Source organism: Aulonocara stuartgranti (genome assembly GCF_965226115.1).
Source record: "Aulonocara stuartgranti genome assembly, chromosome: 19".
Taxonomy (NCBI): Eukaryota; Metazoa; Chordata; class Actinopteri; order Cichliformes; family Cichlidae; genus Aulonocara; species Aulonocara stuartgranti.
In genome coordinates this window covers 28,992,756-29,008,369 of record NC_138955.1, presented here as the reverse complement: position 1 = coordinate 29,008,369, position 15,614 = coordinate 28,992,756, and the positions used below count along the sequence as shown (strand labels likewise).

At 40.0% G+C, this 15,614-nt stretch overlaps 2 protein-coding genes across 2 annotated transcripts in view; both read left to right on the top strand.

Moving 5' to 3' along the window:
• Positions 1-245: 245 nt before the first annotated feature.
• Positions 246-10,548, top strand: LOC309696227 (uncharacterized protein; the record flags this gene model as incomplete). The annotated part of the gene is made up of 9 exons (XM_082517379.1): positions 246-275; positions 6,099-6,540; positions 6,629-6,733; positions 6,849-7,004; positions 7,088-7,213; positions 8,269-8,410; positions 8,502-8,555; positions 8,636-8,933; positions 10,524-10,548. Exons 2-9 carry the CDS (start codon positions 6,307-6,309, stop codon positions 10,546-10,548), a joined length of 1,140 nt encoding a protein of 379 aa, XP_082373505.1. The 5' UTR covers positions 246-275; positions 6,099-6,306.
• A 3,670-nt stretch (positions 10,549-14,218) lies between these two features.
• LOC309695574 (gap junction gamma-1 protein-like) overlaps positions 14,219-15,614 on the top strand; it is a 73,427-nt gene continuing 72,031 nt past the window's right edge. Inside the window, exons 1-2 of the mRNA XM_082516312.1 lie at positions 14,219-14,276; positions 14,376-14,443. The gene's annotated coding sequence lies outside the window, so the exon portion shown is untranslated. The remainder of the gene's footprint in view (positions 14,277-14,375; positions 14,444-15,614) is intronic.

Below are 15,614 nucleotides of genomic sequence, written 5' to 3'. Positions count from 1 at the left end.
TTGGAAAAAAAAGGTTCAACGCCCTTTTGGTCGAACTGAGGGCACGTAACAGAGATGTTGGCCGTGAAGTAGTCGTGCACCAGCTGAATGTGCAGAGATCTAAGTCTAGTATGTCTATAATACATATCTCTACCTCTTTTATTAACATTATGTCTTTAAAGTAGGTAAACTGTCTAAGGGATTGTGCTTACATTTGTTTTCAGACAGACTTGTCCAAGCAGAAAAACATGCTTTGTTCATTGAAGAGGCTCCCCAGAAGATTGCTGCCGCACTGGGTATGGATCACTGCAACGCTTAAATCTGTAAATAGATTGTATAATCCCTCTTAAGTAAAATTGTTTGTGGTCTGGGTTAAGACATAGCCCCTACAGTTCTTTACATCACCGTGATTCAATTCAATTTTATTTATATAGCACCAAATAACAACAAAAGTTGCCTTGATTAGGTGGTCATATGATTGAAAAACCCAACAATCATATGAACCCCTATGAGCAAGCACTTTGGCAACAGTGGGAAGGAAACACTCCCTTTTAACAGGAAGAAACCTCTGGCAGAACCAGGCTGAGGGAGGGGCGGGGCCATCTGCTTCGACCGGTGAGAGAGAGAAGGAAAACAGGATAAAGACATGATGTGGAAGAGAGACAGAGATTAATAACAGATATGATTCAATGCAGAGAAGGGAGTATTCAGGGTCACCTGGTCCAGCCCTAACTATATGCTTTAGCAAAAAGGAAAGTTTTAAGCCTAATCTTGAAAGTAGAGATAGTGTCTGTCTCCCGAATCCAAACTGGAAGCTGGTTCCATAGAAGAGGGGCCTGAAAACTAAAGGCTCTGCCTTCCATTCTATATTTAAATACTCTAGGAGCAACAAGTAGGCCTGCAGTGTGAGAGTGAAGTGCTCTAAAAGGGTGATATGGTACTACAAGGTCATTAAGATAAGATGGGGCCTGATTATTTAAGACCTTGTATGTGAGGAGCAGGATTTTGAATTCAATTCTGGATTTAACAGGGAGTCGATGAAGGGAAGCCAAAACAGGAGAAATATGCTCTCTCTCTCTAGTCCCTGTCAGGACTCTTGCTGCAGCATTTTGGATTAATTGAAGGCTTTTCAGGCAGTTTTTTTGGACATCCTGATAATAATGAATTACAGTAGACCAGCCTAGAAGTGAACTAGATTTTCAGCGTCACTCTGCCGACAGGATATTTCTAATTTTAGAGATGTTGCGCAAATGGAAGAAAGCAGTCTTACATATTTGTTTAATATGTGTGTTGAAGGACATATCCTGGTCAAAAATTACTTCAAGGTTCCTCACAGTGTTATTGGTGGCCAAGGTAATGCCATCCAGAGTAAGAATCTGGTTAGATGCCATATTTCTAAGATTTTCAGGGTCAAGTACAATAACCTCAGTTTTATCTGAATTAAGAAGCAGAAAGTTAGCGGCCATCCAGGTCTTTATGTCTTTAAGACATTCCTGCAGTTTAACTAATTGGTGTGTGTTATCTGGCTCCATGGATAGATAGAGCTGGGTGTCATCTGCATAGCATAGCATAGACATAGCTATGTCTTCTAATGATACTGCCTAGGGAAGCAGATATAATTCAAACAGAATTGGTCCTAGCACCGAACCCTGTGGAACTCCATAATTGACCTCAGTGTGTGAAGAGGACTCTCCATTTACATGTACAAATTGGAGTCTATTAGACAGATATGATACAAACCACTGCCGTGCAGTACCTGTAATACCTACAGCATGTTCTAATCGCTCTAATAGGATATTATGGTCAACAGTATCAAGCGCTGCACTAAGGTCTAGCAGGACAAGCACAGAGATGAGTCCACTGTCAGAGGCCATAAAAAGATCATTTGTAGCCTTCACTAAAGCTTTTTCTGTGCTGTGATGAACTCTGAAACCTGACTGAAACTCTTCAAATAAACCATTGCTCTGCAGATGATCTCCTAGCGTTTTGACAACTACTCTTTCAAGGATTTTTGATATGAAAGGAAGCTTGGAGATTGTCCTATCATATTTAAGATTGAAGAATTAATTAATGGCAGGACTTCTTTGAGCAGTTTTGTAGGAATGGGGTCTAAAAGACACGTTGATGGTTTGAAGTAAGTAAGTAATTATTGAAGTTAACTCAGAAAGATCAATTGGAGAAATAGAGTCTAACATTCAATGGTACTAAGAGTTGATTATATTCTTAAACATAGTTACAGTGCTTTGAGAAAGACATCTACTGTGATAAAGTCTACTCTCCTCTGCTGTGTAATCAATTATTGTAAATGTAAATGTTATCAGGAAATGATCAGACAGGAGAGGAAACACTGTTAAATGTTCAGTTTCTATGCCAGTGTGATTAAAGTGGTGGGTGGGTTCTTTTACATTTTGAGAGAAGCCAATTGAGTCTAATAACAGATTAAATGCCATGTTGAGGCTGTCATTTTTAGCATCTACATCGATGTTAAAATCACCCACACTAATTATTTTATCGGAGCTCAGCACTAAATCAGATAAAAAGTCTGAGAAATCAGAGAGAAACTGTGTGTAAGGCTCAGGTGGGCGATATATGATAACAAGTAAGACTGGTTTCTGAATTTTACAGCTGGGGTCGACAAGGCTAAGCATCAGGCTTTCAAATGAATTAAAAGTCTGTCTTGGTCTTTGGTTAATTAATAGGCTGATGTGAAAAATTGCTGCCACACCACCCCCTTGGCCTGCGCTTCGAGATTTCTGGTAGCTAGAATAACTCCGGAGTGTTAATTCATTTAAACTAACCTAATCATCTTGCTGCAACAAGGTTTTTATATAAGGCAGAGTAAATCAATTTGTTGATCAATTATTAAGTCATGTACTAACTGAGACTTGGAGGAGAGAGACCTAATATTTAATAATCCACATTTCACTGTTTTACTCTTTGGTTCAGGTATGGATACTGTATTGCTCTTTCTTTGTGATTTTTTTTTTTTATGTTTTAGTTGTTTATTGCTGGTTTTTAGTTTGTTTTTTGTCTGTTTGGGAGCTGACACAGTCAATGTGAACCACACATTGAAATGGATTTCATGTCTTTTCTGTCTGATGACTACGTTTCTCTGATGCCCAGTTTAAATTGAAGAATAATGTGCAGCTTGGTCAATGTAATGCACATGAAGCCAGAGCTAAAACACATCACCATCGCAGTGAAATATGTGCAGCTCTGCATTAAGATGGAGCCCTGCACATTTTGATCTTGTTATTTCTGGAATGATTGGAAAGATTATTTTCATTATTATGGCTAGAGCAAAGTGTAAGAGCTATTTGCACTTATAAAGAATAATACTAAGACTTTTACCTTTATTGTTTCATAAAACGTGTCCACAATTTAGACATTAATGGCAGGAAATTTTATTAAAGGCATAAGAGAAAAAAAAATCCCCCCAAAATAATCAGATTACTTAAACTCTACTTATACAACTAAGCTGCTCTGAGGTAATGTTGAGTTTGTTCTTTTCTTTGGTGAGGAGAGGTTGGAGGAAGGATGAGCAAGCAGCTGGGCATCCACTGGAAGTATGATGTAAATCAAAATCCTTCTAAATTAACTGCCTAACACAGCAACAATGAGCAGAAGAAAAGGAATGAATTCACAGGTTGGACAGGTTTTCAACTGTGAACCCCTTCGATCCAATCTTTTGGGCTGCTCATCTTGCAGAAGACAAAAATCTTTTCTTTACCTCACTTTTTCACCTTCTCACCCTTCCTCCCCCCTCTCCTGCCGGATGTCACATCTTCCCACACCTCATCTATCAATGTCTATCTATCTGACAAGATTTAACAAAAAGTAAAAAATGTTTAAACTTGTAAAACACTTCATTACATTTTCATTGTTATTCTTAACATAAGGAATTTACATTCTATCACATCTGGATGTAATGCCCTTTGTTTCATTCAGTTTATGTGATTATACTTCAGTTAGATTTGTCTTTAGGACATTTTCACATGAACATTCATTGTAACATAATCCAATTTTCAATTCAAATGCTTTTTAGAATTCAGTTAATTGCCATTTATTTCTTTACTTTTTATGCAACCTTTTTTTTTATGAAAACATACATTTTGTTTATCAGATATTCTTTGAGATTAGTTGCTCCACTGTGTCACATCATACATCACACACACCAAGGTCAGACACTCTGAGGCCTGTTATTAGAATCACTGTTATTCTATTCTCTGATTCATTACACTGGTTAACTTACACATTTCATTTGTTTTATGTATTCTGGATTATGTGTGTGACGAGGTGGTGGCACAGTTCTTACTTTCCTGTTGTCCTTCAGACACACACACAAAACTGCCTAGCTTGAAGTTGGATCATGTGTACACACACACACACACACACACACACACACACACACACACACACACACACACACACACACACACACACAGAGGACTCAGTCATTATAGCAGCCATTTGTACTACTCAAACACTTTTGCATTTGTTATCTATATATTGATCAGATTTACATTGTGATTTCTCTTAGATTAAGAATAAAACTACTTTATAATTAGGAAAAGTGAGAAAAGCTCTTTTTACCACTCTGATCATTTTTTATTACATATGTTTTATATTTTAAGACCTTTGGTCCTTGAGACATGGTGCTTGTAAAGTCCCTCTATAATCGGCACAAAGGGACTGAACATGTAAATGTAAATGCAGTGTATGTGTTACCATAGCATATTGATACATACAGTATTCTCTTTGTGCTTTTACAGATTACCTCGAGAAGCAACCCCAGAACAGATCAATAGTAAAAATTTTTTTTGGACTGTTGGGCGGATATATTATTGCCATAACTGGCCACCGAAAGGGAGTGATCATCAACATGACTACTGAGGAGGTTGACATGGCAGAAAAAGCTAAGCAGGGTGCCCGCATCATCCGTGTATGTACTAAAACTATATAAATCTAAGTATACATAGACATTTTTTTATTCAGCTGAATAAACATGTTGATAGGTTTGTAGCTTGAACCTATTCTCTGGAACGTTGAAGACAATATAATTACACAGCAAAAGCATTGAACACCAAGTAGGCAAAGTTCTTCGTGTTACTCATGCATGAGGGAGACCTGCCTGGAGTCAAGTGTCGTTCCACCACTTGACCCCCGTCAGACTCTCAGCCAGGTTCCCCATAGCACTCCTTTTATTGTGGTTACATGAATATGCATAGGGTCATTAACATATAACATCTTACATAGGTATACATGTGAACAAAGAATACTGTGTGTGTGTGTGTGTGTGACTTCCCTAAACCTGCTGGTCTGGAAGTCCAACAGTTCATCTAAACAAAAGGCACTTAGCCTAAAACATATATAGCCACGTTTATCCTACCATAAAACAATAAGAGAAGGTACGACCTCTCCCATGCTCCCAGAGTGCTCTCTAATGCACACAAAGTTTGCAGACTATTAAGGATCAAACCTCTACCAATCTAAAACTAATTATAAAACTCTAAGCATACATAAGTAAATATTTCTAAGCATAAATGACAATAAACAATACAAAACCTAACACATGTCTTTTCATGTATTAGGTTAAACAGCACCAAACTCAAAGATACCATGGGCAAGCAGCTGTCCCCCTGTACAAGAATGAGTATACCTGGTTGCAGCGTTACAATCATATCAGAGAGTATGTTGAAGGCGGTTCGGAGGCACCGACTTTTTTCCACAGTTCTAGTGGAGATGTTCTTCATAGACTACCGGTATTTTTCAAGGCAGCCTGGGAGATGATGAATCTGGGGATTGCCCCCACCTTCAACATGCTACGTTCCTCCTGTAGCACTTCCGTGAGAAAACCTTTCATTTTTATTTTTTGACACACAATGAAGTAGGTTGAAGTGTCATGGGTTTTATTCATGTGGTTTCTTTTTAAAACATTATTCTTTCAGGCCAAGCGACAGTTGGGACGTAAATCTTACGACAGAGTGGCAACATTTATGTGCCATGCTGCCATCACAGCCAAAAGATTTTATCAAGGTTATTTAAATAAGCTAAAGTGAAGTCATATATTTATCTATACACTTACATTTACTAATATTTAGTGATATTGCTTTGTACAGCTGAGGACCCTGCAGAGGACACACTCCAGAGCCGAGCACTGACCACCAATGCAATTGCAACATATGCAGCAAATAAAAGGAAAAGGAGAGAGGACAGAGGATCTGTGCAGGACGAGGACAGTGAAGGATCTGACAAGGAAGAGCAGCAGTCATCAGGAACAGAGGAGCTTTTAGACAGAACGCTCTTCCAGTGTAGCAGTAACAAGGTATGTGTGCCCTGATTCCCTTGGTAAGAGTTTTGATTGGTTGCACTTCTTTCATATATAATCATTTACTCCATCATGAACAAAACATATTTAATTTGTACCATAAACAGATGGTGAGCCCAGGTCAGGGTGAGGGTGCCGGTAGTGCCGGAGCCACAATAAGAGAAACTAAACAGGATTTGAAAAAGGGGGTGGAGCATCTACAAAAAGTGACATACCAGTTGCGCAAGAGAAAAGTATGTAATGTATGTTCTTGTGCTTGTTTTTAGTGTTTTCACTGATTACTAATCTTTTACCTTTTTACTTTTACTTTTCTAAAATCAGATGGTCATCTTTTACAAAAATGATAGGACAGATGTGGGGAAACTCACACAAGAAGACAATCCAGAAGAGGAGGAGGAGGATGAAGCGAGGGAATGGGTTCCTAAGGTGGGCAGGAAAAATCCAGCAGAGTTTCTTCTCCTGCAGTTAAAGGTGTAAGTGTTTTGTTTCCAAACATCCATGAAAAATGAGTAAAATATATTTTTTTCTGCTCTAAAAGCAGTCTGTTAGCTCATCTGACGATGATGGGACAGATGACTGGAAACCCACACAGGATGAATCTGAAGGCTATTCAGAAGAGGAGGAAGAACAAGAACGTAAAAGGATTCCTAAGTTAGCCAAGAAAAACAAAACTGGGTGTCCTATGCCACAAAGAGAGGTGAAATTCATCCTCAGTTTAAGTGCTTCCACAATCTATCTATCAAAAATGACCAAACATATTGTTGTCTTCTCTGAAAACAGATGGCGGCAGCATCTGAAGAGGATGGGACACATGATAGCAGACCCACACAGGATGAATCTAAAGATGATTCAAAGGATGAAGCAGAACATTTGGGACAAATGATTCACAAAGTGGCCACGGAAAAGGTAAAATTTGTTCTCAGTTTCAATGCATTCAACAAAATATGTCTTTGTATTCTTTGACGTCAGATGGTCAGCTCATATGAAATATGCAAGGAGTAAAGGTATTGAAGGTACATGATTTTAAATACCTGGAGTCAAGCATCCGAAGCAACAAGCAGTGCAAAAGGCCAGGCAGGGGATGGCAGGGCTCAAGCTAGGATTTGTTTGGGAGTGACCAGAATGGAGAAGATTAGAAATGAGTGCATTAGAGAGACAGCTCATGTTGAGCGGTTTGGAGACAAAGTTAGAGAGGCAAAGCTGACATGATTTGGACATATGTAGAAGAGGCATAGTGAATATATTGTTCCATATGGAGCTGCCAGGCAGGAGGGAAAGAGCAAGCCCTTAGAAGAAGTTTGTGGATGTAGTGATGGAGGATATAGATAGGGTTGGTATGAACGAGGAGGCGGCTATGGATAGAATAAGATGGAGGCAGATGATCCACTATAGTGACCCCTAAAGGGAGGAGCCAGAAGAAGAAGAAGAACTCAGCTTATTCGAAGAGGATGGAACATGATGGGAAACCTTCACCAGATAAATTCAAAGACAATTCAGAAAAGATGTGTTTGAGGAAGAGGTGAGTTAGCTGCAGTCCATTTTTAGTGAGGTCATGAGGAGGAGTAGAAAGCTGCAGTAAATCTAATGATCGTGCTGGTGTATGTATAATACCAGCAGTGAGTTCTGAGGACTTGGACGGTCTAAAAACTATTTGCTAACAAATCAGCACAGGCACTTATAGTGGTGCACTATTACAAAATGCTTTTACTCACAAATAGGGGGCTAAAGTTCATTCCTTGCAGTTTGATTTGTTTCTAAAACCATAAATACCAACATGAAACTGATTTATAATTTTTTTCTTCTTCTTGCATTTCTGTGTTTTATATGTACAGGACAGGGAAACGGCGATGAGCTCATTACGATTACAACACCAAATTCCAGTTGTTACATAACAAATCTGAACATTACATCTAGATGAGCTAAAGTAACCTTGTTTTTCTTTGTCGATCATCATTTTTCAGATGCAGCAGGCCTATGTAAGCCAAGACAAAGCAATGACTGTGAATAAGAGTTCAGAAAAAAGGGTGATTCACCAAACCAGATGCTTGAAGAGGCTCACTTTTCATCAGTCAACTCTCTTTGAAGACACAATACCAAGATCTGGTAACCGGAAACCAGCAGCTGTAGTAAAAATACACAAGTTCAAAGAACTTTAAGGTGAAGTGGTATTTATTTATTTCTCATATGGTCTTAGATAACAACAAGAAAGACCAAAGTGGAATGTCATCTGCAGCAATAATAACCTCAGGTAAATATTAACATTATATTGCACAATATGAACAATGTTAAGTTAATCAGTAAGTAAATGATTATTTTCTTAAAATAAAGAACAACTGGAGGAGAAAGAGATACAAGAAGAGTCTCTGGAGAAGATGAAGAGTGAAGACAAAGAAGGGAAGAGAAAAGAAAAAGTACAGCAGGAGCCTCTGGAGAAGATGAGCGGCAAAAGGCAAAGGAAGGAAGAAAAGATACAGGCAGAGCCTCTGGAGAAGATGAGCGGCAAAAGGCAAAGGAAGGAAGAAAAGATAAAGGCAGAGCCTCAGGAGAAGATGAAGAGTGAAGCCAAAGTAGGAAAGAGAAAAGAAAAAGTACAGCAGGAGCCTCTGGAGAAGATGAGGAGCAAAAGGCAAAGGAAGGAAGAAAAGATACAGGCAGAGCCTCTGGAGAAGATGAAGAGTGAAGCCAAAGTAGAAAAGAGAAAAGAAAAAGTACAGCAGGAGCCTCTGGAGAAGATGAAGAGTGAAGCCAAAGTAGGAAAGAGAAAAGAAAAAGTACAGCAGGAGCCTCTGGAGAAGATGAGGAGCAAAAGGCAAAGGAAGGAAGAAAAGATACAGGCAGAGCCTCTGGAGAAGATGAAGAGTGAAGCCAAAGTAGAAAAGAGAAAAGAAAAAGTACAGCAGGAGCCTCTGGAGAAGATGAAGAGTGAAGCCAAAGTAGAAAAGAGAAAAGAAAAAGTACAGCAGGAGCCTCTGGAGAAGATGAGGAGCAAAAGGCAAAGGAAGGAAGAAAAGATACAGGCAGAGCCTCTGGAGAAGATGAAGAGTGAAGCCAAAGTAGAAAAGAGAAAAGAAAAAGTACAGCAGGAGCCTCTGGAGAAGATGAAGAGTGAAGCCAAAGTAGAAAAGAGAAAAGAAAAAGTACAGCAGGAGCCTCTGGAGAAGATGAGGAGCAAAAGGCAAAGGAAGGAAGAAAAGATACAGGCAGAGCCTCTGGAGAAGATGAAGAGTGAAGCCAAAGTAGAAAAGAGAAAAGAAAAAGTACAGCAGGAGCCTCTGGAGAAGATGAGGAGCAAAAGGCAAAGGAAGGAAGAAAAGATACAGGCAGATCCTCAGGAGAAGATGAGCGGCAAAAGGAAAAGGAAGGAAGAAAAGATACAGGCAGAGCCTCTGGGGAAGCGAATTAAGATTATGAAATAAAAGAAGGAAAAATCCACAGAGTCCTCAAAGAAATGGCGAGAGAAAGTCTCAGAAAATAAGGTGCATGAAAGAGTTTTTAATTAAAAGTGATCATCTAATGAGTTACTGTCACCTTTATTTTCTGGAATCACTGGTGCTCTCAGACTTGACATTATATAATTCCACCATATGTGAGATCAGTCAAATTAAGAAAGGAGACATGCTTCTTGAAGAAGTAAAAATCAAAGCTTAAGATATAATGTCAGTATGTAAATGTTGAAGTTTTGGGGTATGTTGTACTATACAGTCAAACCATTTGATGCCATTTGGTCCTATATCTACACAAGTTTCAGTTGTAAAATCATAAGGCTAATAAGTTCACATAAACTTCATAACTTAATCAGAATGTACATAGATGTCCTACCACTGGGGGAAAGACCAAGCACCACAATCTACCACATCTTCTGAACCACTTGCTCTCATCCACATAGGGAGCCGCATTGAACTTGTTAATCTAACAAAAGAAAAAGTGACCTCAATTTTGCAGCGGTTTGCACATTTGTTCTCCCCCCTGCCTGACATTACTTTGCTTATAGAGTGCTATTTTGAAATGCAGCCTGGGGTGATAATGCATTCATAGCCTGACTCGAGCACAACAGGCAAATTGTTCAGAAGAAAATGGGCAAAATGTTGAAACTGGGAGTGATAGAAGAGTAACACATTGTGTAGTGTTTCCTCATAATTCTTGTAGGGAACAAAGATGCGTCTATATAATCTATAATTGTTAATCAGTTCTTGATAATCCCCTTTCTGAAACACAGTGATTACTACCACCTGGACTATTGAGTCTTGTACTAAATTAATCTGGATTAAGTTAAAACCACTAGTGCTAGGGTGACTTAACCAAACTCAGATTGCCTATAAAACATGGGGTGGAATCAAATTAGCTATACCAATGGCTGCAGAAAAGTGACAGTGGTCAAACAACATCATTGAGCATGACAAAACACTTTTGAAGACAGCAGTCTCCAGATACCTCATCATTGAAGACAAACGACACACATCTATTGTGGAGAAAATTCGGTTCAAATCAATTTTATTTATATAGCGGCAAATCACCACAACATTCGCCTTAAGGCACTTTATATTGTAAGGTAGACCCTACAATAATACATACAGATGTAAACCCAACAATCATATGACCCCTATGAGCAAGCACTGTGGCCAAAGTGGGAAGGAAAAACTCTCTTTTGACAGGAAGAAACCTCTGGCTGAACCAGGCTCAGGGAGGGACGGGGCCATCTTCTGCGACCGGTTGGGCTGAGAGAAGGAAGACAGGATAAAGACAGAAGAGAGAAAGAGATTAATAACAGATATGATTCAATGCAGAGAGGTCTATTAATACATAGTGAGTGAGAAAGGTGACTGAAGAAGAAATGCTCAATGCCTCATTGGAATCCCTCAGCAGCCTACACCTACAGCAGCATGACTAAGGGAGGATTCAGGGTCACCTGATCCAGCCTTAACTATATGCTTTAGCAAAAAGGAAAGTTTTAAGCCTAAACTAAATAAAGTTGAGATAGTGTCTGTCTCCAAAATCCAAACTGGTTCCATAGAAGAGGGGCCTGAAAAGTGAAGGCTCTTCCTCCCATTCTACTTTTAAATACTCTAGGAACAACAAGTAGGCCTGCAGAGTGAGAGCAAAGTGCTCTAAAAGGGTGATATGGTACTACAAGGTCATTAAGATAAGATGAGGGCCTGATTATTTAAGACCTTGTATGTGAGGAGCAGGATTTTCAATTCAATTCTGGATTTAACAGGGAGTCGATGAAGAGAAGCCAGTACTGGAGAAATATGCTCTCTCTTTCTAGTCCCCGTCAGTACTCTTGTGCAGCATTTTGGATTAAATGAAGACTTTTCAGGCAGTTTTTTTGGACATCCTGATAATAAAGAATTACAGTAGACCAGCCTAGAAGTAATGAATGCATGAACTAGTTTTCCAGCGTCGTGCTGAGACAGGATTTCTAGAGATGTTGCGCAAATGAAAGAAAGTAGTCCTACATATTTGTTTAATATGTGCATTGAAGGACATATCCTGGTCAAAAATTACTTCACGGTTCCTCACAGTGTTACTGGAGGCCAAGGTAATGCCATACAGAGTAAGAATCTGGTTAGATACCATATTTCTAAAATGTTCAGGGCTGAATAACCTCAGTTTTATCTGAATTTAAAAAGCAGAAAATTAGAGGTCATCCAGGTCTGCCCTGGGACAAACCTGTTGGACTTACAACAGATAGAGCACCCGCAATGTGTGGTGAAAAAAGAGAAGTATTCGGCAGGATTCGAGTAAAAGATGCAGGATGTGAAACATACGGGTGAGTTAACAGCATATCACTGCATCATACACCAGCAAACGCTGTGTAGTAATGTCCTAAAAATGGAGCATGTAATGAGTACTGTAACGCAAAAGGTCAATTGTATTCTAGCTAAAGGTTTAAATTACCGTAAATTTCAGTCTTTTGTGCAGGAAATAGATTCAGAGTTTGCCGACATTCCTTATCATACAGAGGTCCATTGGCTGAGTTGGGGAAAAGTTCTCTTTTTTTTTTTTTTTTTTCCTGTCCCGTTTGGCTCTTTTTGCCATCAGAATTATTGTCTAAAGGCAAAGAAAGATGCCCAACGGATTTACTTTACCAAATTGACCATCCCAGCCTTGCCATAATGGTCCATTTGATTCACCTTTTATTGTTTATTTTATTTTCACTTGCTGAATACGGGACAGACTTGACTGGAGGAAAGAAGGGGAGAAAGAAAGAGGGAAAGAGAAACAGCTGAGAAGAGGGACGGGGGAGAAGGGCAAAAAACAAAAACCAACAGAATGGGCAGAAGAAAAAAAAAAGAAAAAAAATGCATATATCGATCACCTGGATCACCTGTTGAGAAAGAAAAAAGAAAACAAGCAGAAGAAAACAAGAGTAATAGAATAAACAACATCACAATGATATATGGGAATATGACAGTAAATACTAAATATTAAACATTATTGTGCAGCACATAAGATCAACAGAACACAGTGTGCTTTGAGGTAGGAGCCAAAAAGGGTGTAGTTTGTGTGTGTGAGCACCCGTGTGTACACCTGTGAGCATGGACGCGCTTGTTTTTTTAAAAGGTTCCTTCATGTAATGATCTGCTAGAGGGTGTGGGGGGGCCACAGCCCCGTCCCCCAGGGCATGAAGCAGGTATGGAGGATATCAAAACTCCAGACATCCAGAGGCCCTCAGAACACAAGAGACCAAGGAAGACCAACAGAGGGGCAGCCGCGCCACTGTCCCAGAAAGAGCTGAGGAGAGTCCCAGATGAGGGCTCACTCAGCAGCCGCGGAGCAGAAGCCAGGGGGAGTTGCAGTGACGCGCCCGTGAGCTCCGCCGGCAGCCAGCTGCGCCTGAGTGACCGAGCCCCAGGCCGAGAGGCCGGGGGCACCCCACCTCCGAAGTGGCCCGAGTGAGCCCCAGGCTCCAGGCCCCGACAAGCGGCCACCAAGGAGTGAGCCGGTGTGTACCTGGACGCCCATCCCCAGATACAAAGAACCACCAACGCACCGATGTCTGAGGGAGTCCGCCACTGGCAGGGGAAGTGGTGGTAGGGGGAGATAGGCCTCCAAACCTTGGTGTCTGATACCCAACCTGACATATAGACACAGACATACAGGCACACACAGACACAAACATCCATTCCCCCCCTCATGCTCTCATATACACTCACTCCACACTCAACCAACGTGGAGACAGACATAAAGAGACGCTGTACACACGATCACACTCCCCAAGCGTACTCTACGAACCGGGTCTACGAACCCTGCGGTGGGGAGAGGCAGACCGCCCCGACTCCGCAGCAGCAGGGAGGCCCCACACTCCAGACCGCAGTCGGACGGCCAACTCCTCCTCCTAGCCCCCCTGGGGGCTTTGTTGAGGAAAATAACTCAAAATGTTAGAAATATTCCAGTGTTAGAAAATCAGCACTGCTCAGTGTTAGCCATTGTTAATCTTCAAAACTGACTAGGTTACTTTTAAACATATAACACTGTCAAAAGTGTTAATTTAACACTCAACAGTGTTGTATTTAACACTCAGAGGTGTGGACCCATATAGACACTCTCTAGTGTTAATTTAACACTGGAGATTTTGCTGTGAAACACACACAAAGTAACTCCACCACAGTGCCTATTTCGGGTCACTTTTGCCAGTCCAAGCCCGGGTAAAGGAGCAGGGTTGGAATTGTGACATTAAAAAAAACAATAATTGCTAAAAGAAATTTAATTTGTAGTTCTAAATAAACTCTAAATGCATTTAGGACGTTTTTTACTCACATTATGTCTCTTCCATGATGTTATTTCTCTCTCCAACAACATAGGTTACAATTAGATTAGCATGACCAATTATGCAAATTAGACAATGACGTCATTTGACTTCTAGCGACTTTTAGGACAACCAATAGCAATTTTCCTTACTGAGGAGTTGGCAACACTGCCTCTGTCTTTGGTTCAGCTGACTGGAGCTACTTTTACATTTAAAACAGTAAGAGCTAAACTCACCCTCAGCTTTTATGTGAATGGAGATTATTATTAACCACTGTGGTGTAATTTTGTGGTGAAGACTGTATTTCTCTGCATACAGGGAGTACCACATCTTGCTGGTTGATGATTCAAACGCTGATCCAGCAAAAGTCGGCCAGAAAAGGTGAGGTGGCTACAATAAGTGATGAGTAACTCTGAAAATTGTTTTGAGGGAAATATTACTAAAAGATTGGAATGAATCATCAGGACACTAGAAAGACTACAAGAATTGACTTTCTCCTGTTTTTTCTTACAATTTTGTTGTGTTTTGATTAATAAGCTATAATGTTTAGCAAGTTACTCAGGTTTGCTAGCAAGTTCGGTTACCTGGTTGCAGATTTAGTTAGCCGATTATTTTGCAGGATATTACACTGCTGTAATTTCACAAATGTTGTTTGTAATAATTCAAATATTTAAAAAGTGTGTACAATATATTTGGTGACTCCCCCCCCCCCCAAAAAAAAGAAAACCCTATCTGAAACTTTAATATCTTATTTTAGCATTAGCATAAAGTTAGCATAAATCCCTTACACTCCTGTTAGGAAAATTTTATTTTAGTCTGTATGCAGCGGAAATATTTTCGTTTTCCTGAATAACTCTTTTTTTTTCTAACATGTGGATCTTCTTCAGCAACTAAGAACCAAATTAGTAGTTGGATGAGCATGCTGTGTGGGTCTAAATATTACTATTTTAATTTAAATTCGTTTGTTTAATGAAAGACAGTTTGGTTCTCTGGCTAGGCAAGGCACAGTTATAGGAGCTAAAAACATAAACACAGATATGTGAAAATATTTTTTAAAAAGACTAAAAACCTTTAACTACACTCAACAAAAATATAAACGCAACACCTTTGTTACTGCTCCTATTCCCTATGGGATGGACGTAGAGACCTAAAATTCATTCCAGATACACAATATAACCATCCCTCCCAAACAGTGGTCACAAATCAGTCCAAATGTGTGGTAGTGGGCACATCTGCTATATTGAGATAATCCATCCCACCTCACAGGTGTGCCACATCAGGATGCTGATCTGACATCATGAGTAGTGCACAGGTGTACCTCAGACTGCCCACAACAAAAGGCCACCCTGGAATGTGCAGTTTTTTGCGCTATCGGGGGTCTGGGGACCCAGAACCGGTCAGTATCTGGTGTGACCACCATTTGCCTCATGCAGTGCAACACATCGTCACATGGAGTCTATCAGATTGTCAATTGTGGCCTGTGGAATGTTGGTCCACTCCATTTCAATGGCTGTGCGAGGTTGTTGGATATTCGTGGGAACTGGTACACGCTGTCGT